Source organism: Buteo buteo, chromosome 15 (genome assembly GCF_964188355.1).
Source record: "Buteo buteo chromosome 15, bButBut1.hap1.1, whole genome shotgun sequence".
NCBI classification, from domain to species: domain Eukaryota; kingdom Metazoa; phylum Chordata; class Aves; order Accipitriformes; family Accipitridae; genus Buteo; species Buteo buteo.
The window spans coordinates 4,386,774-4,413,655 of record NC_134185.1 but is presented as its reverse complement, the minus strand read 5'-3'; the positions used below and the strand labels follow the sequence as shown (position 1 = coordinate 4,413,655).

Genomic DNA, 26,882 nt, shown 5'->3' with positions numbered 1-26,882 from the left:
AATTATCCATTGTATACAGCACTAGAATGCTTAGATCTGCTTTTATCCAAAATTTTCTAAGTTATATATAACAGTTTATATACTAACATATCTAATTAATAACTTCAATCTTTGATATTTTATGGTCTTAAATGCTATATCATGCTTTTATAGCAAGTACCCCTTTCGCATAGTGGAAGTAAAAGTGTCTCAAGTGAGACTTAGGCTTGTGTTGGGACAGTGTTTGAATTTATCTGTACAGGTCAGAGTAAATGTATAAAACTTATTGAGCTGCTCTGAAAGGTTTAATCATAAGACACAAAACCCTTTTGAGAAAGGTACTTGAGTTTGAAAATTGTTTAAAATATTTGAAAATCTGACTGTCAGGTTTACCCAGAGTATATATTCAAATGGATGCATTAAGAGATGGAATTATAACACTAATGTGAATATGATGATCTGAAAGGATAACAACTGAAATGAAGATATAAAGTAAAAATCCAGTAAAAAGCATATTTATACTTAGCACTATTATAAATGGGGATTTTTAAAGGTTATCCTTCCATATAACAGCCTAGACTTTTTTTTAACCTAAAGGAGTTTGTTAAGCATGACTTCTGCACACATTTTTCACATTTGTTCATTGTCCATGTGGGATCATGGGCTTTTAAGTACGTGGTGTTGTGGTAGTTCAGTTGATGAAACTAAGCAAAAGCCTAAAGCTAAGCATGTGCGTCAGAGTTGTCTTGAAGTAAATGTGTGTGTGACAGGTAACTCCCAGGTATGATCCCATGAAGGGGACTTGATTGTGCATAATCACTCAGCAGAATGAATTAGTTGAATCATTTAATGCCAACTAAGTATTGTATGCCGTTGTTAACTAAAAATGTTTACATTTCTCAGGAAGTTTCACTGTTTTTAATGCATGGTGTTGTTGTACCAATAAACAGAAGTCTTGATTAAAGCCAACTGCTAAGTAGTGTAATTCACTAAATATTAAGAAAAAAAAAAAATCTTACTTTATTCCCTGTTCACAGGAAATATTTCAGGAAGTAATTATGTCCTTCTATTTCCTATAAGGGTAGCAGAGGGGAGCCAGGTCCTGTGGGTCCTCCAGGTCTACCAGGAAAATGGGTAAGCAGTTTATTTCCATATTCAGTGCTCATGTTTACTTTCAAGGAACTATGGTATCATCTGTAAGTACACTTACCCATTTATCCATGCAGGAACCGAAAATAACATTGAAACAAGTGATTGTTGAGTTTCTTTTTCAGTCCTCTATGACTGCACTAATATTAGAAAATGCTGTTGTAAAGTATATGGAGATGTGTGGGACTTTTTCTTCTATTTAAAAAAAACCCCATAAATCCTGTGATGTGTGAAGTTGGGTTGCACACTCCTGTGTGGGCTGCATGTACTTGGGGAATGCAGGCAGTGAAAGACTGGCTTTCTGCTAACAGCTATGTGAAACTAATGAATGGAGCACATTATGAATGCCACCTTTTACCAGTGCTCCAGCAGTATTTACACAGTAACAGTCAGAAGCATTAGCTGGGGAGGTTTTGGCTGAAAGAGCCTGCTGTTACAGAGGAATGCGCAAATCACAAAGTGCAAGATCTTAGGAAGTATTTTCAAGAGAACCAGACTGTTGTCAAGGGACTTGGAGGGTGGAAAGCCCTGTAAGCCATTTCTGATGTGTTTGTCAGCAATAAAATCATAATAAGACGCTGTTTAAAGGGCTCTATTTTGGATCAGCTCTATTTTAATCAGATAATCCTCTTTCATCAAGTTAGTACTGTTCTGGGAATAAGATTCTGCCCAATCTGCTTGTCAGGGTATGACCCTTAGTTGTTCATTCTAAAACAGATTGGGTAAGTTTACATCCTTGACTTATTTTCACAGGGTCCCCAAGGTGATATTGGACTTCCTGGACTGCCAGGTCCTCCAGGCCTACCTGGTGGTAAGGGTGACCGGGTAAGAAATGCACTCATACATACAGACTGCAGTTTGACATCAGGAGTAAATACAATAATTGGAGCATTGTTTTCAGTTTTTACAGGAATTAATGTCTGGTTTCTTGTTTTCTATGTAGATCTGTTAACTGCTTGAAAGTGGTGCTCTAGGAGCCCATTAACTACTTGTAGCTCATAAAATATATAAGAAAACTCTTGACAGTGTTACTTAAGGGACTGAAATAAGATTGCTGGCGTAAATATTTCCTTTTTTAGGAGTTTGAATGATTTAAAGGCCTAAATCATATTGCAAATCATTGATGCAGCCAGATCTGAAGCTCTAAGTCAGGGTCTCTGGTCACTAAAGAGCTTTGGAACTTCAGCCCTGGTCTACAGTAGATGCAATGCCTTTTACATATGTCTTAGGACCTGCTATAGAAATGCACAGGCTAATGCAGCTACTGAGACACCTATGCATATATGCACAATTGCAGGATATAAGTACCTCTTCTAGTATTTTGTTAAGAGGGTAGAACTGGGCCCTGGGGATCTCAGGATACCTGCAGAAGATATCTTACTTTGCTGAATAAAAGTCAGTGAAAACAGTATATAAACCCCAAAATGTTCCTTATTTTCATTTGCTTATAGGAGGCTACAGAGGGTGGAGTTCACTCACCAAACTTCAGACATCTTTGTTATAGAAATAGTCAGTTCTACACTGTGTTTCATCCTTCTTACTTGAGGCAGCTATTTCAATATTAAATGAATTGCACTTGTGAAGTTCCTCTTACTTTTCCACTGACAATCAAAGAGTTACAGGACTGTTAGTCAGACATAGGTATTGCTGCTGTAGATGTCTTTAGTTGCACAGAGGAATTTTGCCCCTGATATGCTCCCAGTATACGTCATAGGGTGGCTAGATAGGGCTTGCAGTTTTTGGCAGTTTTAAAAAGCTGCCCAGGTACTTACAAACACATTTCTAAGTCTTTGTTGTTGCTGAGGTATTCTTTTGTGTGTTTGTTTTGTTGTTTTGGGGTTTTTTAATGCTGAGATCAGGAACGTATGTTTCTAGTCAAATGTAAGTGTTGACATAAAGCATTATTAGATTGGTAATGATTCATACTTTAGAATTCTCCAGAGGGAGATTGAAGGTACCCGAGGAAGCAAATCTGGAAGGAAAATAACTAGTATTTGTTGCAGTGCTGACAGTCTCCCACCGAAGATGCCTGATTTTCCTCATTTACTGTATAAAGGGTCTGGACCTCTAGGAAAAGAGCAGAACTTAGATGCTGTAAACAGACCCAGTGAGATTCAGGCTACAGCCAGGAGGTTACTGTCCATCTAACTGGCAGATGACAGTATCCTATGCCTGGAGCTTTCTTTAAAATCCTAGGGTTAGTTTAATGCCCTGTGCAAATACCTCAAAGTCTAAAAAGCTGTGCTAGCAATTATCTCATCCTGTGATTGCTTTTTAGCTTTCCTGTTTTGAGATGAGTGTCCGCTTGCATCCCTGATTAATTTTTTTATTTCAGTTGCATAGAGGCTGGAGTGAATTTTCTGGGTCAGGCTTAAAATGGCTGCAGCTTTGCCAGTAGCACTGACCTGCAGTATGTATTCCAAGTCACAAGCCTGGAGAGCATTGTGCCACTCTATCCCTTCTCTTTCCTGTTCAATTTGCAACTGCATCTGTCTTACAGAGAGCCAAACATCCTTGTCAGGGTTTGGAAATAGGTGTCTCTGTAGCCTGTTATCTCTAGTCTTTGGGTCAACCACTGCTATCAATAAGTTCCAGCTGAAGCGATCTTTCTTCTCTTGCTGATTTCAACACTTCATGGTTTTGTACACAGGGATCTTAGAAAGTTCTGTTATGAAGCCCATATATGCGTGATAAAAGTTGATGTAAATAGCAACCAGAAGCCAAGTAGAATTCATAAAAAAACGTATTTCAGTAGTCATTCTTGATCCCAAAGCTGTTAGATATTGGGTACTATCTGCTGGCACCTTGTCACATGCAGGTGTTTTAGACCGCTTAAAGAACCTCTGCCAAAGGTATCAGCAAAGTGGTTTTATTGAAGTAAGATGTTGTAGAAGTGAGACTTAACAAAGTTTGATGGCAAAGTTCTCTCTATTACTTACTGCCAAGGATATAACACTGATTCAAAGTTATCAACACAAAATCAAAGTTACCAACACCAAATCTTAGTGTACTATAATGCAAGGTTATGCGTGATATCGGTCGCTTACTGAAGATCTGCAGTTGGTAAGGGGTCTCTCAGCCTCGAGGAAGATCCTTGAGAGGTGTCCCAGCTCAAGAGGAGATCACCGCCATGCAGCCAACTGCTTAGCAGGGAGAGCTCAAAGAAGGCTCACTCAGGCTGTCATATTTATGGAATGAAGTCAAATTATGTGTGATGGAAAAGGTAGGCATGCGACTCCTTGTACACACAACATTTTTTGTCTGCTGACAAATGAGTCTTGGAAGAACCACCTGCTATTCATGTGTTAATGGCATGGTCAATGTTCCAGTTTCCAAGCCCCTATGCATCAATTGCTACCATGTCACCCTGTTCCTGTGTGGGTTTTCAGAGAACAGATAGGAACTGGAGAAGTTCTTGGCCTGGTTATGGCCTAGGCCTTTACTTCCTTTGGAACCTGAACCAAACTGCCTCTAGTTTGGTCAAGGAGTCGAGTGCATCCATCACACACTTGACATATTATAGCAGAGACAGCAATGCAAAACAATGTTACAACAATGGATCACGCGTCAGTGAATCTTACAGAGTGGTTACGCAGATATGTTATGGGTAATGGCTGAACGCCAGTATTCACCACTTATACTGTTTCTAATTCACATCTTTTGAATTGGTTTCAGAAACTCTAGTTCTGTCTGTTTTAGTAAATTAAGCAGCACCAGGCCAAGACCGAAATGTGGGCACTGGAACACAATCCTTTATACTATTTTAGTGTAGCCCCTGGTACAGTTTTGGCTGATGCTGACTGGCAGTTTTGCAAACAATTCCTGGGCATGGTTTGAGAGGGATTTTTACAAATACATAAGCAGTATGTCAAAAAAGTGGATATTTTCATATTTTGACATCTTACCCTATTGTCTCCATTGATATTTTGGGAGTCAATGTAGAATAGATTCATATAGTTTCAGCTGTGATTTTTATGTTTGCTAATAAAAATATTACAGGCCAAGTTCACAAAAGCAAAAGCTTCTCCTATCTCAGCCTTATCTATTGGCAATTCTGTTGCTCTAAAGAAGAGTAGGTGGAGAAGAAGAACCCCCAAAATGATGTTAGGTTGGAAGTCAATGTCTTTTTGAGTGAGTAATTAGAAAAACCTTAATAAGGCATGATTTTGAGAACACCTCAGACAAAATAGTTTCAGTGTTGCTTGACAAAGTTGGAGTGTTCAGTTGGTCTGTGATTGGCTTTTTGTCCTCAGGAACATAAGAACAAATCTGAATTCATTACATTCTGGATGTTACACCTGTTTGTGTGCCTGTATCTTATGTGAATTAAATGGATCTCTGAAATGGGAGAGAAAATGCTGTATCTCCATCTTAGAAAAATTTTTTAATGCACAGTTATAGTTCTTTAGGAATGTGTATGTTTGAAGGTGCACAGACTGCAAAGAACGTCTAATGATGGTGTGATTGGTTTTCTAACAGAACACAAATACTAAGGTTTTCTTAAATAATACACTGTTCTACAAATGAAATACGTTTCCTATAGAAACAAATTACATACATATGTTTGAAATTAATCAGGTCATTAAGTTATTCCTCTTTGGTTCCTGCCTGTCCACACAGGTACGTTTTGTTACAGGATTCTAAGATGAAACATAATAATATATTATTTTTTTTTAAAAGGAATATCAACTTTAAGATACAAGCCATTTAGCTTTGACTGTAATGAATAAAATTCTAGAGACAGTTCTACTAAAAAACGTTGAGAATTAAACAGCAAGCATGAAAAGATTGTGACTGAACTTGGGAATGTCTGTGCTTATCCCACATTAGCAGGGCTGGTATGGCCTACAGCAATACGGAATACTTAATAGGGCTAGAAAAATTGATACGCTTACTGGATTTTTTACTTATGACTTCTAATCAATTTGCAGAGCAGAGTTGTAGCAGCTGCAAGAGCATCTGCCATGTAATGGGGAGATCTACTGTTTGACGGTCAGAATCTGTACCATCCAGTGTGGCAGTGGACTATATGTTCCATGCTATTACTTGCCTTCAGTCTGTCAACTTAATTATGTAGTAAGATTTAAGTGCTTTCATTGTCATTCTTAAAAATTTGCAGCTTTAAGGGTCTCTTGCATTAATGCTAGATGGCAGGGAGGATTGAAGATAATTTAGTATGCTTTTGAATCTGCAGTTTCAGATTCTGAAATGTTTGTGGTTTTTTTTCTGTTTTTTAATCTTCAACCTTTTAGGGTTCAGTGGGGGAACCAGGACCTAAGGGTGAACAAGTAAGTCATGCTAGAGATCATGGTACTTTCAAGTGACACTGCCATATGCTGCAGTACATTATGTTGACTAGATCTGAAGGCTGACAGTATGTCTTTTTTTTGGTATAGGGTGCACCTGGAGCAGAAGGAGATGGAGGAGAAAAGGGTGACTTAGTAAGGAATTATTTTCTCTTCACCTGATCTAATATTCTGTTGTCATAAATTAAAACTTTGAAGTATTGTTGAAGTGCTTCAAGCATATGTTTTGATCATTGAAGATCACATTTCAGTTTTATACTAACTGGGCGTTGCAGAGCACAGCAGTTCTATTAGCCTGGTCACGCTATTCCTGCTGTTTTGAAAGCACTCTGATATACGCATATTCTATTATTAGATGTATAGTATTATACACAGTACAGGCTGCCTTGAAGAGGGGGTGTGTGTATCTATCTACATATATAGATACATACGTAGAAATAGACTAAGCGTTTATATATAAATACATATATATGCATATACACACACACAAAAATTCTTGGTGTTTGAGGCAGTGAGGATGAGGAGGTAGTTTAATTCAGGTGAAACAGGAGCATAGATAATAAATACCCTTAACAATTCAGACATGATGGAAATATTTTGTATTCCCTTTATCTTTGGAAATAAGATTTAGCAACTGGATGTTTGGGAGAGGGAGAACGGTCTGGGAAGAGGCTCTGGCACTGTGATAATGCTGCAGGAATACATATACATGTATATGCCACAGGAATGTGGTATATTGTGAATTCACATGGATAATGCCTGGGTCATGTGCCCTTGGGTAATGAGGATTTGTTTTCTACAGAAAGAGAAAAGCACTTGTCCAGCAGCTTCTGTGGGGCCCCATCCAGCAAAGCCAGAACTTAATCTTTCAAAAGGAAGTAAACTGCTCCCTATTTAAAAAATGGTAGCCAGGTTGTGTGGTAGAAATGAGCACTTTTTTCCTACGCTCTGCAATTCTGAAAGGCTTTTAAAGTTAATTAACAGTCCTAGTGAGCTAGATGTCCAGTAATTCAGCTTTACCATCATTATGCAGATTCCCAGGAAGCAACACTATAGGCTGTTCAAGTGTGCTGCCAGTTAGTCTGTTTTTAAACTGATAACAGTTGTTATTTCTGTGTAATTTATGGCCTATTCCTTAACAGACAAGGTGGCCTTTCTGACCTCTAGAAACCAATTATTTCACCATTTAGGAATGGTGAAATTTAGGAACTGGGAAAATAGAATTTTCAGAAATCTCTCTAAGACTAATATGGAAACACTGAAGGAGAAGAGTTGATCTGTTTTGTAGGTGATTACAAGATTTTGAAACCTTTTTTCCCCCACTTCAGAGGGAAAACTAAAAACTTCTGAATAGTGGGACTGCAATTCTCAGTCAAGTGATAGAGGGATCTTGGGGTTGTTCAAGCCAGGAGGCAGGTTGCTGGGAACAAGAGCTTCTCGGGATTTGGCTTCTTCACAGCACTTGGGTAGACTCTTGCCTCATTTCTGTTGCAGTTCTGTCAGGGCTAACACAACACTGTAAAATACCTGTAAATCTGTCACGCTAGAAAAACCTGTTTAAATAATGCTTCCTTTAAAGGTTTCCAAGTAATCTGCTGTCTGAGATGTTGTCCTGTGCTGTAACTGTGGTTTGAGTGGTTAGAGCCGTGTGTCTAATTCTAAGATAAGCAATAAAAAAACAATTATAATAAACATGCTTTCTTATTTGCACCTTACAGAAATGTTTTTGAGAGGGAATTTTAGGAAAAAAATTAAAATTTAAGTTTTATTTCCAAATGAATTCTAAATAATTTGAGGTGCAACTTTGTGTAAATCAACTAAATATGTGATTTTTTTTTTCTTATAGTGAAAAAAATCATGTCATGTTTATTGCATTTGTAATGTCTATGATAATAGATACTCTTCTAATATCATTTGTCTTACTTTTGCTTAGGGTGATATGGGATTACCAGGAGCAAAGGGAGCTGTAAGTATAATGAATAGCATTGTTACAGAAATACAGAGATCGGTAGATCAGATTCTGATTTAAGGAAGAAAATACAAATAATGAGCTGAGCTCTTTATCATAGTTAAATTGAATGACTTCCAACAGCATTTCTTCTGTTTAAATTTTGAATACAGTTAATATTAAAATGAATTGGCTTTGGAAAAGAATTCATGTCCTGAATTCTAAGTTCCATGAAAGAGAAGCATCATTCAGCAGCAGTTTTCTGGCCATCTATTTTTTTTTTTTTTTTTGAGGAAATGAATGCACCCTTTGTACAGTAGGTGTTGTATAGAAAGGAGGCTCAGTGCAGTGGCTGTGTACAGCCTGTAATCTTTACACTGTGAAAAAGCTGGCAGCAGGACTGTGATGTCTGTGAAAGCAGAAGTATTTCTGGCCCAGATTCCTTTTTTTTTTTTTTTAGAAATAACAAAATGATGGTCTTGATATCGATGGTGAAGAGAAGCTTGTATGTCACATAAGAGAAAGAATTTGAGAGCTGAACGCATTCTTTTATTTCAGGATCACTGAAGAGTGGGATTATAACAGCAGCTGACAGTTTGGGCCGTGATACTAACACATGAACAGTTCTGTCTACAGGGAACTGAGGTTGAACATAACAGAAAGAGCTATGCTTGTGTTCTCAGTGGCCTGTGTGACTTTGGGGCTAAGCCACTGCAAGCTAGAGAGTGTTTACTGCTAATCAAGATCTTGCAAGAAGGACATGAGGAAGAGATAGAGTAGAGGAGAAATCCATAGTTTTATCCCCCTAGGTTTTTAAAATCCTCTTCTCTTGATGAGGCCCTAAAGTGCTTGCCATTCTAATAAGTACATACACAGGGATGAGTAATCCATTAGGGAACCTGCTAACTCACCAGGATGGGTAAGAAAGCAATAATGGCTTCCTGGTTGTATAGTCCATGAAGAGAATTTTGCTGTCTTCTTAATATATCTATGGAAGCATGTTCTTTGGGTTTTCTTCTGACAGGGACAGCAGTCAGCTGTCTGAGATGCAGCACAGATGGAACTGAAATGGCTCCATCTTGTGGATCTAACTGATACCACAGTTGAGTAATTTGTTCTTGAGCATCTCTTTCAGCGGGTGTTCTTTTTACTTCCCAGCAGATTTGGGAAGCCATAAGTATGTAGGATTTTTTTTTTTTTCTGCTTGCTTTGGGTTTTGTGGTGTTTTGGGGGTTTGTTTGGTTTTTGGGTGTTCTTTTTCTTTCTTAGTACTACTATTGATTAATAGTAAAATAACTTGTATTGAAAGTAACTTAGAAGTGCCTGTTGGCATAGGTCTCACTCTGCATGATATTTAATCACTTTTAGAAAATTTACTGGAGTGGAAGCTATAGCTTTATTTACTAAATGTACTTAAGTGGACATGTTGATGTATCTTTATCAATCCTTTCATTCCCCAGGCATCAGGATGCTTTTACCAGTAGAAAAGCTCTTTCTACCCCTTCCCTGAGTGAAATAAGCTGGCACTGCATCTGTTCAGGCAGTTTGTCAACATCAGTTTGTGTGAGGATGTTCCCTCCCCTATGCCAGCAAAATCCAGCGTAGGCATTAGAACCTGTGTGCAGTGAGCTCTGGCTCTGACAGATGTAAACAAAGCAAAAATGTGTGTTCCCAAGCAGACTGGGGCCAGACAATACAGGCTCATACTGTAGTACTCTCTACAAAAGGGCATGAAAGGCATTTAGAGCAAGCAGGAAGCTGGAATTTTTGTTATTTAAGGAGCACTTAATGTCTAGAAAAGTTGCATGTGACATGCACGAGGGTAGAATTAGAAACCAAGTATCTGTTGTTCCTTGACAAAAAGCCAATGTCTTGTGCATGTCACTATGGGTGCTGATTTGCCTCTTTCCACAGAGTACCTTATTTTTCCACTTCTCCCCCTTAAGTGAGGAATACAGACCTCATTTTAAGTTTATAAATCACACCACTGACTCCAGTCGCTTATTTAAAAAGAAGCTGTTCAACAACTCTACATCCCAGCATTCATTGCTTTGCATTTACAAATAGCTTCTGTCACCATTTTGATATGTCAGAATGAGTCTAACGCTAGTACACCAGTCCATTGAAATTCCTCTCTTTCGTTGTCAGGTTGGTAATCCTGGAGACCCTGGTTCCCGTGGGCCTGAGGGAAGTCGGGGACTGCCTGGCATGGAAGGGCCACGAGGTTCACCTGGACCGCGAGGCTTGCAGGGTGAACAGGGTGCCCCAGGTCTGCCTGGCAGCCAAGGTCCAGCTGTAAGTACTGTTCTCATGTAATAATTGGTATCTTTTGAACGCTTTTAGCTGTCACTCACACCACTCCTTTTTTTTTTTTTGCATCAGGCGATACATACGGATGCAAAACCCAAGTGCCACAGTAGAGTTTGAAATACACTGTACCTCACAACAGACACATTTGTGCACCAGAGAAATCTTAGGATTGTACACAGTTAGGTCCTTGGGTCCTCAGCTTTCAGCTCAGTTCCATTTTTTTATGCCCGCCCCACTCTTGTAGTGCACGTGAGACCGTGTTTGATACGTGGGTGTATCACGCAGTATCTACCTTGCTAGTCAAATTGACTTCAGCTGGAATAGTTACACTTGCAGGGACTGGAACACCTTTTATTGACTGGTGTACTGATTTTGGCTGGGATAGAGTTAAATTTCTTCATAGTAGCTTGTATGGGGCTATGTTTCGGATTTGTGCTGAAAACAGTGTTGATAACACAGGGATGTTTCCATTACTGCTGAGCAGTGCTTACACAGAGTCAAGGGCTTCTTTACTCCTCACAAGGTCCCATCAGTAAGTAGGTTGGAGGGACACAAGGTAATAATAATTATTATTATTTCTTTTTATTCATTAAACTGTTTTTATCTCAACCTATGAGTTTTCTTGCTTTTACCTTTCCAACTCTCTTCCCCATCCCACTGGGGAAGGAGTGAGAGAGAGGCTGTGTGGTGTCTAGTTGCTGGCAGGGGTTAAACCATGACAACCAGACAGCATTTTTTGCATCAGACACAATTATAAAATGTACTGTGATATCAACTGTTTTTTTAAACTATTATTTTTTTTAATCCTAGGGAAAAGAACCAACTGATCAGCACATTAAGCAGGTTTGCATGAGAGTCATGCAAGGTAAATATGGTAAAAAAGTATTTGATGTTTCTTGTGCATTTAAATCAGGATAATCTACTGCTGTGGAGGCAACCAAGATTTTCCCACTCTTATCCAGAACAAATAGCATGGCCTCAGCAGGGGTCGTGGCAGAAAAATCTTCCCACATGTGAATGTGGACACCATATGAGAGAATATGAGAAACAAGTCCCTTATTTTTATATATACTTTGCAGGCTCATTGAACTACCCGCTGATTCCACACTATAACTAGGCCATAGACTGGAGCACTTCTATGAAATAATACATACATTTTGTGTACCAATCACTTGCTAGGTTCACATATATAAAAGTACACAACTTCACTGAAAGCTTGTTTTGCCATTTGTACTCATACACTATTAGATTATAGCAAACAAACTATATGCAAAATAGGTTAAAAAAAAAGGACTGCAGAGAGAGGCTTTCTGGAGATAACATACCATGAAATGACAGCAATAGGCAGATGTTCAATACGCTAATTATGTTTGCTTAGTTCTACTTGACACACACAGAAATCTGGAGCTTTTCTAATACAGTTGGGTGTGTGGGATTTACTGAGTATAAAAACTTATGCTGCCCTATAAGCACAAAAGAGACTTTTCAGTACTTGCTATTGAAGATGCCCTTTGGGACATTATGCCTTTGTAATGTTAAGAGTTTACCAGAATGAAATTACTGCTCATGATTTAATCTAAAAATTCTCAGTAGTCTTCCCTGTTCTTGACACTGCCCAACAGGTTTTTTTGGTTTTTTTTTTTAAATGTTCTATAAATAGGATAAAAAGGCCTTTTAAAGCAGTCTCTTGAAAGACATAGTAATATTGAGGAGGATTATAGTGAAATCAGATATGATGCTTGAATTTATTCATAACCATCAGAAATAGCAGTGAAGAGAAGGGTATGGGAAAAATCTAGACTGTCTTCATTGCATGTCTCTTGACAGCCCCTATAACTGTCAATGCTATCATGTTAAAAAAAAAAAAAAAAAGAAATCAATCCAAGTATGTCCCTGGAACCTTGTCAGCTTAAAGACAACTGTAACTGAAATTCAGCTCCTCAGTAGGCTTTGCCTGCAGTGTGCTACCCCCAGTGTTCCTCATATATTTGCTTGCTATAGTTGCTATTTTATTTTGGATCCTAGCCCACCCCCTCTTCCCCACATCTTCTTAATACTTCTTGGTTGTGGACACAAAATAACTAATCTTGCCAAGTCATGCAGACTTTATAGCAATGTCATATGGAGTTGTGTATGGCTGTATCCAGACAAAGTTATTTCTAAGGCATGCTTGGAAGATGGATTTGAAGTCTAGCACAGAAACATTGAGAGTACTGCTCATGTGCTGTTACAGCAGTGGCCTGAAAAGGGAAGGAAGAAAGGGAATAGCTAGCTTAGACCATTCCAAGGAATGGCAAGCTGATCCTATGCCTAATGAAGAGCAAAGCTCCTGCTGATTTACCTTAGGAAAAGATCAACATAAAATGTTCAATTATTTATCAAACTTGAGCTCACAAGCACAAATTTGAGGGTTTCTTTCCTCTGAAAAAGAAGGCCTGCGCTTAGGCGAACATAGATGACTGCCCTTGTGCTTTTCAGCTGTTCCTTCTTGCGAAGATGCATCTTGACAGGATTAACAAGTAGTAATGAAGAGAGATATTTGCTCTTTTAAGAGGCAGCAATTGCATGAGTAAGTTTTCTTACTAGATGGTTGACATTTAAATGATAAAGAAAGTTATAAGGACATTTCTAAATAAACCATATATATCTGAGTCATTTCAGCCTGCAAACATTAAATTTTTAAGATGTAGGCTTCAGAGTGACCAGCTTCACAGTACGCTTATGCAGTTTGCCAGTAGTAGTACTAAGATAATATCTTGCATATAACAAACTTTGTAAATAGCATTGTACATAAGGAAGGTGCCGTACTGTAATATGTCGGTTTCTATAGCAGAGAATACATTCTTCTTCAGTGAACATGGGAATCTCTCCATTCAGGTCCACTCACTGCTAATTCTGTCCTCCTGTTCATTGCAGAACAACTAGCTCAGCTGGCAGCCAGTCTTAAAAGGCCGGAATTTGGTGCTCCAGGTCTTCCTGGCCGACCGGGGCCACCAGGTGCTCCAGGGCCTGCTGGCGAAAATGGCTTCCCAGGACAGCTTGGACCTCGTGGCTTGCCTGGCCTTAAAGGTCCCCCTGGTGAGATTGGTCGTAAAGGTCCTAAAGGTAAGAAATTCTGTAACTGGCTTTCATTTGCCGAATGCTCCGGGTTGTTTATTTTTTTGTTTGTTTCTTTTTTTCCTTTGGATTACAGCTTGTGGATGTACGTTGTACACATGTGAAGTCCAAAAAGATCCTGAATTAGGCACCTAAGCTGTTTCCTGTAACTTGTTGCCTCAGTTGCCCCAGTTATTGAAAGGCACATAGGCCTGGCGTCAGCAAGACTTGTTTATAAATCTGGTTTTTGTCATCAACTCACTTACTTAATATGAGAAAGGACAGGCATCTGCCTTGAACTAGAAGTAAGCAGCTGAGTCAGATTCCTAATATTAATTCCCCCTCTCATGGACTTTTGAGTTTTGTGGCTTTCATATGCTGAAAAATTTCAGCAGTGATTCTCTCTTTCCTCCACTCAGTCTGGTTGTGGACCTCACTTTCACAAGACTTGCAATCCCAAAAGCTAACGTAAACAGTCGGATTCATTCGCTAATCTCTAGCCTACTTTTCTAAGTCTATCCAGTTTCTCACATTACAAGTGACTGATAACAATCTGCCTCTTACTTGGCATAATACTTGAGCCATTTAACATCATAACACCATGTACCACAAGCTATTGATTCTCTGGAAAGGACAAATCCATAATAAAATTGACTTACCTTACACTTTACAAAAAATCTTTGATCTAAGTTAATCTCTTTTGTTCCTGACTGAGAGGTTTTATACCCCTCCAAAGGATTATACAGTAGAATTTTCTGCGAAGTTTTATGACCACTATGTATGTATTAGTTTCTAGTCAGCAGCGATTTCAATTTTTCTTCTTGAAGGAAGGTTTTATTTAAAAATTGTATTTCTGCACAAAGCTGGTCTGTTGCTGGATTAGAGCGTTTACTTTTGTCTCAAGCTTTATTTGGAAGTAAAATTGGGAAAGCCTTTGAGAGAAAGGAATAGAATACAAACAAAGCAAACCTTAACAGCATTGTTGCTGGAGCTCTGTTACTGTTTTCATTTAATGTAATGTCATCTGTATTCGCAGAAGCGAAAAGTGGAGATACAAAGCTGATCAGATATGCTGAATTTGATTCAGCACACAGCAGGCTGCACTGTGTTAATATTAAAAAGAAAATAATCTACAGAGCATAAAAAACCACCAAACAAGCAAGGTGCTTTGTTTCCTATCTTAATTGTCATCAAATACCAAAGTTTGTTGTTTTACTTTTATGAACATCTTACGTGGATGTCAACAGAATACTGTAATCTGTGCAAGCCAGCTTCTCTTTTGTTCAGTGTGCTAGCTGCCTCAAGGACCAGCATGTGAGAATTTTTTCTACTTAGCTGAGTTCACATGGTTTTGCAAGAGCCCTCGGCCAGTAAACCCAGTCTGTATTCCAAAAGAGCCTCTAGTTCTGAGTTTGGTTTATTTCTGTTATATAGGCTATGGCATAATTCATGTGGTACTTACTGTCCAGCTCCAGGTGTTGTTGTTTGTTGGGTTTTTTTTTTTTCATTCCTACATGTCTAGTTCTGAGTATAACTCAAATGGGGGCAAAAAACCCAAAACAAATCCCAAACATCTTACAAGGACAAATGTCAGGACATCATTCAAAGATGCTAAGAATATATACAGTCACCTGAATTCTCTACTTATTAACTGCTCACCTCTGAGAGGGAACTTACTGAAAGTAATACTCCGAGCAGACTGTAACTAATGTTTCATGAATTTGCTGTAGGTGAACCAGGAGAAAGAGGAGAAAGAGGATTTCCAGGCAGAGGACTGAAAGGTTACCCTGGACCAAGAGGTCTTCCAGGTAAATATAAGAGGGTGAGGATAAAGAAGAAAAGATGTAGTAAAAATTTATTCAGAACTGATACTTCAAGCTGTCTTGAAAAGGTAAAAGGTGTCCATTAAGCAATAAACTTCCAGATAACAGTACTTCATAATTTTTACTTCATAGTTACTGTTACAGTCATAAATCAGAATTAAAAGCTCTTTTACTAAAGAGGTACCACCCCTTTAAGTCAGTGTAGAACAATTAGGAAAAATGTATTTTAAAAAAAAAGGCATTAAAAAAAAAGAGGCAGTCACACACACACACATATATGTATAAAATTGCCTCTTTTTATATAAATATATTTTTATATATATATTTTAAATATATATATAAAACAATTTTTATATATATAAAAAACAATTATTATTTTTTTAAAATATATATATAACAAAAAAAGCCCACAAACCCCAGGTTATCTCACTGGCAGCCACAGCAGCCTTCAAAATCTCCATTCATAATTTAGGACACTCAAAGTACAATTCTCCTTTATTTTTGTGGTAATTAATTGCAGCATCATGTAATAGAGGTCCAGGACAGATTCTTGCTGATAAATGAAGCACAGCTGGCCTCTAGTGGCCAGTGAATGAAAATAAACGTTATTTCCATCAGAATCTCTACAGCATGTTTCTGTCTCTCTCTCTCTCTCTCTCTAGACAGAAATTACCAAAATTTGTTCTCTTTGTAAAAAGAAAAAAAATTCAGGTTGGTATATACTGATACCTAGGATGTCTGTGCAACTCAGAGTTGTCGTCTTTAAAATTTATCATTGGAAGAGGCTTACTAAAATCACTTTAGTGCTCAGCAGTTCTGCTGTATACGTCTATTTCCCCACCACATCTGAGTGGAGAATAAAAATAAATTCTTGATATGTCTCTTTCCAGAGCACTAACGTAACTCTGAAGGTGTGAGTAGTATCTACACCTTCCTATGCATCACCAACAGGGTTGTCTGCAGCGTTGTACTGCATAGCTTTTAACAGCAGCACATCTGCACCAGTATAACTGGAGAGGACTGGGACTGAACTTTCATTGCTGTAGATGGGTAAACACAGCCTGGTTGTCTGTTAGAGGAAAACCGTCCCTCTAAGTAGGCGCCTCTCCGGGGAACCCACGGAGAGCGGTAAAAACCCATCTTCATACAGCTGTTAAGAACAGGATGTTCAGTAAAGCTACATGCGTACTAAGCAAGTCACATGCTGCCGATTTTTAGACCTGCATCCGCTTTTCCAGGTGAACCAGGCAAACCCAGCTACGGCAGGGAAGGCCGTGATGGTGAACGAGGTCTCCCTGGGGTGGCCGGTCAGCCTGGGGTTCCTGGTCCTCCCGGCCCTCCCGGCCCTCCTGGGTACTGCGAGCCGTCGTCTTGCAGAATGCAAGCTGGACAGAGAGCTGGTAAGAACACGAAAGGGCCGTGAACGGGCAACGAAAGTGCCACGAAGCGTCGGCATCAATTTACTTCCCGCACAGACAGCTGAGTAAAAAATAAGGAACGAAGGAGAAATACAAACAAGAAGAAACCTTTCAACCAAGGTTGCAGTAAGGCATTTTTAACGCAGGGGTTGTACATTCTTTCTAAAGGTGTACTTTAGCAACACAAGCTGGAACAATGGTGCTTACAGAAATACACAGGTGATGCCTTCTGGCTTTTTCCCTTTGGGGGAAAAGAAAAGGCACTTGTCTGTCTTTTTTTTTTTTTAATAAAGAGTTTCTGTTACTTTTCCTCTTCCCCTACTTAATTCCTATGTACAATGTACAGTGAAATAACATGTCTTCAGTCAACAAATAAAGAAGGAACAGTTTATTTCCTTCAGTTGTAGCTATTCGTTTATGCTTATAAAATAAATTCCAGAGCACGCCCGAGCAAATTACATCATGTCATGCACAGTCATTTCATTGTATGTATGTGCTGTACAGGATATGCTAAGCGTCCCTCAGCTCTTCAATTCAATTGCAGAAACACAGCTGGGAGGCTGTTCTTAGGAAAACCTACCACCCCTGACACCTTTTATGCTGTAAATCTCTGTAAAGGTATGATCGCTGGGTTGTCATGAATAAGCCATGTGGAATAACCTCTTCATTTTCCACTCCAATTTGTGTTGCATTTGTAATTTCATATGAAGCCTATTCCAGCTTGCCTCCTTCTATGTGAAATGAAAATAAAAGGCTAGTAGCCACTGTTGAGGGAATTTTAAGTCCCAGAAATATAGAAGTTTTATAGTAGAGATTACAGATTTTGAAGTAACATCTGTGGTTGTACAAAAAGCAAATAAATAATGTTTTAACCCCCTATATGTTTTTGTATGTATGGTTACATTCAATACCAATAAAGACAACAGCTAGAAGACCACCATGAGACATCCCAAGTTGCCTTTTTTTAGATAAACTCAATTTTTAGAGGAAAATGTGCAATGTGGATATTTTGTTTCTCTCTGTATAAATTAAACTATTTGTGGTTTTGACTTTACTTTCTTTGAAGTGTATTCTCTCTCAAAGACAACAATGAAACCATCCTATGAAGTTTCCTTTCATTTCACTATTAGTCATCCAAATTTTCAAATACAAACTTTGGCACGCTTGCTTTAAGCATTGATTTTTTTTTTCCTAGCCCTTAATTGTCTCTGTTCTAAATAGTTGACCTGTATGCCATGTGAGAATAGAAAGAAATAGCACAATCAGTTGAGCTATGCGTTTTGCATGTAATGTGTAAGACAACACTAAAGGGAAAAGTACTGGTATAATACATACTCTAAAAGGAATTATTGAAAAAAGTAATAGATAAGACTTCCCCAAACCAAACCTGATGCTCTAGCTGCATCTAAGAGCTGCTTCTCTGGCACCTCATGTGTTGACAGAAAATGCCTGAATAGAGATCACTTGAGAGAAAAATGGCTGATAAAGCTGCTTACTAAAAGAAAGTATATTTGCACATTTATTAGAGACTTTTGAGAATGAGTTAAATGGGATTAATTTTTATAATCTTTCTGTCCCTTGCACAGCCCAGTATTTTAAATGATAAAATATGAAAGAGGTTGAATTTTTACAATTAAGTCTTATCTACAAGTGTCTACTGCTCTCTCTCTAGTTCCACAGAAGCAACACTAGGTGAGATTTCAGGGAGAAGGGGGAAGAAAATAGGCATAAAGAAATATGTCATCCTTCCCAGAGACTCTGGGCAAAGCCTGAGACCGAACGGTTTTCCTGCACCTCGTTTGTCCAAACTTTCTCATAACCCACATCTCCTAGTTTAACTCTACAAGAAGTCATGAGATTAGATGAGTGCAAAGAATTTCATTCTCAAGAAACAAATCCAGATGATCGCATACCAAGCGATTAGCTTGTTCACAGAGAAAGGTGTTCTCTAAAGTTTTAGAATTAGGTCAGTTTTTACTGATTTAAGGCATAGTCCTCAAAAGTACTCCTTACGTAGTGCAACAAATAAAACGTTAGTGGTAATGACAAACTGTAGTTTCACCAGCAAACTTTTATTTTGACTATAAAGTGTGTAAAACTGTTGAAAAGAAAAAAACTAAACAACTGATAACAGAATGAAACTATTATTTTCCATATGTAACACATAAACATAATGAATCAAAAGAAGCAACCCCCCCCAACATTTAAATACAAATGTGAAGTGCTTTAAAAAATATAGTCTGAAAAATGCATAAAATTCCGCAATGGAAAGAAACTCATGTAGGAGAGAAAACATTCATATGTAAAAAACAAATCAGAACTATTACAATCAAACAAATTCAACACTGAGGGTCAATTCAATGCAGAATCTATGTAAGTGGATAGCTTAAGAGTGTGACAGATTTTCTGCCTTCAAGCTGATACGTGAGTTTTAACTTAAAATACAGAACCAAAGAATAAATCCTCAAGCCTACTGTAAGTCATTATGGGACACGTTGGTTAATCTAAGTATTTACCAATCCCAAATCTTGTGCAAGAGTGGAAAAATTTTACTTGAAGAATGGTAGATTGTGTACCAAAAAAATATCAGGAACTGAAATTTATTAATGGCACATTCAAGTAAATAAAGATTTTGAAAATAAAGACAGATTAATTTAAATGAAAGGTGTATCAACTGTGGTGATACAGAAAAAAATAGTGGTAGTTTAAATAAATATATTTAGAAGGCACAAAGCAAAGAGGTTGAGAGGTTTCACAAGCCACTGACAGCGTGCCGCCCATTCTAACCAGATGCTCCTGGAATCCCAGTGAAGTCCTCAGTAAATCTGGTTCAACAGCGTAACATACTATGAGATTTCTTGAACAAAAGACTGAAGAAAATCACTTTTACCCATCAGGATCTCTATCACCACTCCTAATTCTGGAGGTGTGACTGCACTTTGATAAATACATTTTTTAGCTCCCCAGTTAAGTGGAGGCAGGAACCAAGAGAAAACTGTTTAACAACTGTCCTCAAAATAATAACCAATTTTTCACAAACCCATCCAGTATGTTAAAATCTTGACTGCAGTGCTTTCCCTACTAGGCTACTAATAAGTATTAGTAACACTGCTGCTGAATACTGTAATAAAATACATATATGTTGTACATCTATAGTTTATCTACAGAAAGAGAGTTTATGTATGAGCTTATAAGTTTTCTGTCACAGCCATCACTGGGTTCAAGCAACCTAGTAGGAACTGCTACCAAAAAACTCTTGTGAATGTTTCACAAAGGCCGAGGTCTCTCTTTAGCCAGAGGAGCTCTAGAGCGCCGTTCGGAGCTCCTCCAGGAGGCAGGAAAGCAAGGCGAGGGAGGATTACACGAGGGTTTGCTTCCCTGAATACCCTAGTCATGATCTGAGTTTACCCGGAGCCAAAACACGGATCTACAACCAAATTTGCTCTTCCTTCAAAAAGGGAAAGTGTCAACAGATGATACTTTCAAGGTTACTTGAAGGACAGAGGGAACAAGAAACCAAGTCCCTTACTTTCCGAGACAACAGTGCCGGCTCCTCCTAGCAGAGCACAGCAATTGCGCTCCATGTACTAACGCGTGCTGCATTTTTGCAAATGTTTTTAAATTGCTTAGATAATTGGGTGAAATGCGTGTGCTGGACTTGCTCATCACTGTATTACTCTTTGGCCATGTAGTCTCTGCTTCCTTTATAAATAAAACACAGTCACTGCAGCAACTCTGCTCATGGCTCACAGGTAAAGAAGAAATGTCTTTAATTTGTAGGGCACGTTACTCCCATCTGATTTGTTACCACTTCAGTTTTATTCCCCTCAATCTTTTGTTTTACTGTTCTTTTTTGCTTGCTGTATTTGCATTCGAAAGGACTAGTAAAACTGTGGCAGCTTCAGGTGATATATGAAGCAAGCCTGCTGAAGCCACTATGGAATTTAAAGAAAGAAAATCAAGTTAGTGGTCAAATCATTACCTAGCATCCTTTAAAATGCCAGTGACGTAGGAGTTCTCTTTTTTTCTCCTGGGAAGGTTAGGCAGCAAGAGAACAATGAAAATACCTGAAGTTACCTACAGTTAAACAGTTCAGTGAGTCAGTTTCTTGAATAAAAGTGATTATGTTATACTCAGACAAGAAAGTTATCTGCATCTGGTTCAGAGATTATATTAACTTCCATAAATTTTACATATATATATATATATGTAAGGCCAAGGTTTTTCACCTTTTTTTTTTTTTTCTCCAAACTGTGGAGCCCTAAGTTTCACCGACCCGTAGGAAGCACAAGCCCGACCCCGGTGTGGTCAAAAGCAACCCCCCGAATTCAGCCAGCCCACGCTTGCAGCCCCAGCACCGAATGCTCCCCAGCGCTCGCTGCGGCGGCTTTGTGCCTCTCCTTTCTCTCGTTTGCAGTTGCATCCTCCCTCTCGTGATTTGACACGGAAGGAAAGGTTGCTGTTTCTAACAGAACCACATCCAAAAAGTATGGGAAACATTTCCATTTCCATCTGGAATCCTATTTCAGGTGTAAATGGCCACATAATAACATAAAAAGCAATTTTCTATCCACTTAATATGTTTCCATTGAATCGAACCTTAAATGTTGCAAACCAAAAATATAATGAAGGAAAGAAGCAACCAGTCCGCACGTACTGCGATTCATTCAGTGACAGCTGCATATAACTCAGAAATGAAAGAAAATAATAAGGTATGTCATTGAAAATCCTTCAAATATGTTGACTGGAGACAGAATATATTTACATTGAAACTTCAGTAAATAATTAAACACATTTGTGTTTGTAGAACAGCAGACTTGGAGATAAAACTGCTAAAAGACATGTAGACTACATTCTTTTTAGCTACAAACTTCTTTTGGTCTAGAATCTGTAACATTTGTTAGCAATTAATACTTGAAAACCACATTTCCTTAAGGTATCGTGGAGCTTGGGTTTTCCACTTAAACACCAACCCAGGCAAGGTCACGGTTAAACTTGTTCTCCGTGGCCTACAGCCACCTACATGGGTGCAGATGGATTTGAACATCCACCCAGAACAATCTCGTTGTAGTGGACATAACAGATTTCAAGGAAAATTTATATGACTCAGTACATCCAGAATCTAACAAAAACATGATAAACCCTGCTCCCAAACCAACCTTGTTTTGATTCCTGAGATTCTTCTCATGTTCTAACATGCCAACGTTATAGCCGTTCTACTGCACTGGTCAAATGCGAGGCTAGAGGGTGGCTTTACGTAGTATATTTAGAGAAACAAGTTTATAAAATGCTAGTTTCGCCCATGGGGTTTTTACAAGACTTTTATGTAAGCATTACAGGAAAAGAAGAAAAAAATTGAGCGTGCGCTGACATGAAAAATAGTATTTCACCCTTGTGAAAAAGAAGAAGCGCCAAAATATTTTGTGTGATTATCCATTAATTTAAAAAATACACTTATTTAATAAAGCTGTGCATATCTAACATCTGTCATAGTCCACAATCCTAAAACATAAATGGAGGATGGATGATACAATCAATCCTGTTTCCATATCACAGTGCTCTTTTAGCATGGAAACCAAATCCAGTTTAAGACAAAATTATTGGTTCCTAAAACATTACTAAGCAGGCTGCACTGTTACTTGATCGTACGAAGTATGCTGTTGTAATTTTTATTAACCTTAGCAGACTGCCTGCTCCTCTAGAGCCAAACATCACTACAGTGGACATAAACGACGCCTGAAAGCGGGACATCCCACTACCTACCGCATGTTCTCCTATAACGTGTGTATATATACAAAACACAAATAAAATCTAAGCCTACTACTTGAAAATAATCCAAGAAAGGCAGTATTTTTGCAAATACTACCATGCCAAACTAAATGGATTTTAGGGGGAAAAAAAAAAAAGAAAAAAAAAAAGTCAGGCTCAAGAACAAAATCGGAAACACTGACTCTTGTGCCGTGAGCCTTCGCAGCACTGGGGCATCTCTTGCGCTGCCAAGGGAGGTAAGCCGGGGCTTTGTCCCTCGTACTGAAAAGACGTTTTGAACTCCACCGTGTGGACAAACGGAGGTATGTTGCAGCCTCAAAAAAGTTTCCCTCTTACCAATTTTGCTACTTTCTTTAGGCAAACTGAGTAGTTCTGCACATAGCTATTTGAAGAAAATCCCAACACCTTCTTAGTAGGTGATAAAGCTACTTGTTGTAAAATATAATGGTCTGACCCTGAACTAGAGCAAAGCTTAGAGAGCTTTTAAGAAAGGTTTAAAACATTTTGACAAAGATATTTCAGTTCAAAGTCCTGTTGCACGTAAACATTCCCAAATCAGAAAAAGACCTTATGCTACTGGAAAAAATAATCCTCTGTGTTTAGTTCCTTGCAATGCTTACTGCAGCACAGACTGCTCAAAACAGATACGAAATTGATAAAGCAAATTGAAAAACAGATTAGCACTCCTCTGCCCGCCCCGGCCCCCTTCCCAAAAACTAAGACAACATCAGTCTGAAACTGCAAAGACATTTCAGGGGCTAAACGTCAAAATCATGCAGAAGTATGCTTCCAGCTACATTCTGCTACCAATTCTAAAAATATAGAGTAGGAGCAAAGCCAGCGTGAAGTAAAGTTAAGCTGGGATTAATGCTTTTCTACCTCAGCGAAGAATGCGGCATCTTTAAAAAGGTATTGAGATAGCCTGTATAAAAAAATACCCGTTTTCTCACGTGAGAAAATGAAAGTGGGCTTTTAGCAAAATAAGAAACAATGCAACAAGATAATTACCAAAGTTACCTGCAAATCAATTGAAAGTGTTCAAATACATTTTAAAAAGACCTTTAGATTTGAGCCTATAAAAAGAAAAAGGCATCCGTAGGAAACATAGATGAAAAAATAAAACTTCTTCAAATATAAAAAGTGTTCTGCTTTCCAATAAGTTCAAGTAAATTAACATATAGCAATTGCATCCGGCAGATAACAGATGCTCGGTTTCAGCTAGCTAAAAGGCCCAAAATATACACATACCACTGACGCGGCGCAATAGTCTATGTACAGCCTTCCAGGTCAGGGGCTGCTCGGAAACCTCTCAGTCACGTGGACGCTCTTGACAAGACAGCACCCTTTTCGGTATCATCACAGAAAATGAAGCTTAAAATTAACTTACGAAGTAAAAAAATATTTCGATTTTTACATACATTGGAATTACTAGAGAAGTAAAAAGAAATCGATGAAAAAAAAAAAAAAATTCATGCAAGATACCTGACCAGCATTTCGTTTTGGCCGAATGGAAACCAGTATGTGGGGCCTGTTCCTCCGCTGGTGTGCGTACGTACGTACAAACACCGACCCGTACGTCGCTGCAAGGCTCCCGGCTTCGCTCGCCGGCCACCTGGGCAAGCCCGGCGCTGGGCTCCCTCACCGCCTGCCGTGGGCACGGGAGGTGTGGACGGGGAGCGGTGTGGGTTTTTTTTTGGGGGGGGAGCACTCGTTCCAAACATGCCTTCGCCCGCCAAGCGGAGGCCTGGAGAAGGGGCCAGTGTTGGCTCCTGAGGGATGAGTGGAAAAGGAGGCACGAGGACCGCAGCTCTCCCGTGGGCTTCGACCCGTCCGTCCTCATCCTCACGAGGGACAGGGAAGGCAGCCTGAGCCCCCCAAGGGGTCCCCAGCTGCAGGGCGTTATCACAGCTCCCGGATTCCCTTCAGGAGATGGTTTCACGGTAGCCCCCAGGTTCTCTGCTGTCCTCCTGCCCTCTCCTGTCCTGTTTAGACCTCTCGGTTTACTGGAAGATCTTTGTGCCAAGCACCTTCTTGCCTCCAAACACCTAACTGACTAACGAGCCGAGCGGGTATGCTTTCGTTCTCCGAAAACATGCCTGAAGGCTTGCCTGCGCTCCCCAGCCACCTGGGTGAGCTCCACCACCTCCTGCGCTCACCTCGCTCCTCCGGTCTGGGTACAAGGGCTACGAACGCTGTTCAGAACAAACGCCAACGTGGTGGGGTTTTCTTCTTTGAAAGACTCCTGTCAGTCATTCCTTACTGTTTTTTAAGCAAAACCCAGAAGTCAGCCAGATTCGTGTCTCACAACAGCTCCTCTGGAACGCAGCACTTCAATTTGGGAGCCCTCCCCTGGCAGCTCAGGACTGCTCAAAGTCACCAAAACCACTTCCCTGCCTGATGTGGGAGAGGATGACCGGCTTCCTAACGGTGGGGCAAGAGCCCTCAGTCCTGCTTTTGTACTACGGATTTATTCTGAGGTTGTGGGTTACAGCTGTCCATGTTCCCTCAATAGCACCTGCACTTTCTATTGCACTGTAGCAAATTCCGTAGGACTCGTGTAGGATCATCTGTTTCCTAATAATCAGGAGTGAAACTTTGGCTGATTCTCCTCCCTCCTTTTCAGAATCAGCCTCTGCGTGATCGATGTTCTCCACCTTTTCTTTTGCTCAGCCCTTGGAGCTCTATAGGATTTACACTTTGTTCTGTTTTCCTCTTTGTTGATGATGTCTGGTCCTGTAGGAATTTAGTGAATACCTGCAAACTGCAGGCAGTCGTCCTCTCTGTAGTACACCTTTCCAAGGAGTTATTACACCAGTTATTAGGACCTGTGAGTCTTGCGTTCTACTGTCTCCATGTTCTTCTCAGGCTTATTTTGGCAGATGATTATTGCAGGAGGAAGAGGGAAACTGTGCCACCAGTAAGATTAGAGGCTTGTGAAGTTCCTTCTTTGACTGCCTCACTCTGCACCCACCAGCCTCTGCTCTAAAGCAAGGGATCGCCTTTGCTGTAGCAGATGTAACGGCAGAGTAGCTTGATTACAGGCGATGATACTACACTTACTAAGTCCACGTAACGGTTAGGAGACTTGTCAGTTCTCAGTTGGGAACATCAACACCAGCCCCTAGCAGTTTAAGATCTGGAGTATATGTACCCACGACTAAACGAATGTACAAGCCCTCAGCTGGGACAACATCCAGTCAGGAGAGAAGCTTGTCGGGGCTACATCTGGCGATTTCCAGTCAGTCTGAAGCTAAACGTCGGATGGGATTAGAGAGATGCTAAACACATCTTCGTTCCCGTCTTTGACATCTAGGAAGCGACTGAAACGGTGGGCAGCGTTCGTAGCGCACGGCGCAGACCTGGTTCAGAAGGTGTGCCGGAGCCTCTGCGAGGGACGCGAACATTTAGGCTAAACTGAGTTCCCAGCGCTCCAGCTCAGGTCCTGCATTCGCCACGAACAGGTACGCTTTAAAACTTCAGAAATGCATTTTCTCCTTTTCAACTTCACCACCAGCAAGAAAAATAAAGCCAGCTTACATACTGAGGCATACATACTGTCTTAAGTTATAATAAAGTATTTTTTGTTTGAAGAAAGAAACTTATGAAAATTATTTGGGCCTATTTTCTCCTCTAAGCAAAATAAATATGAGAAATGTAACACATGGAATGCACTCTGGAAAATATATGTCATCATTTCGTAATTATGACACTGCAAATAACAGAAAAAGGCTCAATTCCGTGCCTTATAAATTATCTACATACCGTGCAGTGTCGAGGGGAAAAAAAAATAATAATAAAAATGCACCAAATATTTCAAAGGTTAAATTAACTTATTGAGAGGAGTGAAAAGTGACGGTGAACCCAAGCGTCTAGGGGACAGGGTTTTTATTTCCCGCTGCTGCGTGACCGAGTCTGTGATACGTGGTAATAGCAATCCGCCGGATTGCATCTCCCGTTGGGTCCGGGTGGCCCCTGCGGTCCGGGTGAGCCTGGCGTTCCTGGCGGGCCTGGCAGGCCGGTAGCTGGTAAAACAAAGTCAGAATTAGCAGAGCCCTCGCCAGAGCGTGCTCAGCGCCCCGCGTTT

General features: G+C 39.6%; 2 protein-coding genes across 4 annotated transcripts in view; one reads left to right on the top strand and one right to left on the bottom strand.

Moving 5' to 3' along the window:
• COL9A1 (collagen type IX alpha 1 chain) overlaps positions 1 to 18,482 on the top strand; it is a 69,694-nt gene extending 51,212 nt beyond the window's left edge. The window contains exons 29-38 of one of the 2 annotated variants that reach the window (XM_075046429.1): positions 1,060 to 1,113; positions 1,882 to 1,953; positions 6,381 to 6,416; positions 6,525 to 6,569; positions 8,368 to 8,400; positions 10,531 to 10,677; positions 11,503 to 11,557; positions 13,609 to 13,797; positions 15,519 to 15,596; positions 16,850 to 18,482. In XM_075046429.1, coding sequence (XP_074902530.1) covers positions 1,060 to 1,113; positions 1,882 to 1,953; positions 6,381 to 6,416; positions 6,525 to 6,569; positions 8,368 to 8,400; positions 10,531 to 10,677; positions 11,503 to 11,557; positions 13,609 to 13,797; positions 15,519 to 15,596; positions 16,850 to 17,034 — 894 coding nt within the window. In that variant the 3' untranslated portion in view covers positions 17,035 to 18,482. The remainder of the gene's footprint in view (positions 1 to 1,059; positions 1,114 to 1,881; positions 1,954 to 6,380; positions 6,417 to 6,524; positions 6,570 to 8,367; positions 8,401 to 10,530; positions 10,678 to 11,502; positions 11,558 to 13,608; positions 13,798 to 15,518; positions 15,597 to 16,849) is intronic. The other variant, XM_075046430.1, reaches the window with a different exon arrangement.
• A 2,825-nt stretch (positions 18,483 to 21,307) lies between these two features.
• The window catches only part of COL19A1 (collagen type XIX alpha 1 chain), a 204,397-nt gene continuing 198,822 nt past the window's right edge, over positions 21,308 to 26,882 (bottom strand). For both annotated transcript variants that reach the window (XM_075046427.1, XM_075046428.1), the window contains one exon: positions 21,308 to 26,820. In XM_075046427.1, coding sequence (XP_074902528.1) covers positions 26,684 to 26,820 — 137 coding nt within the window. In that variant the 3' untranslated portion in view covers positions 21,308 to 26,683. The remainder of the gene's footprint in view (positions 26,821 to 26,882) is intronic.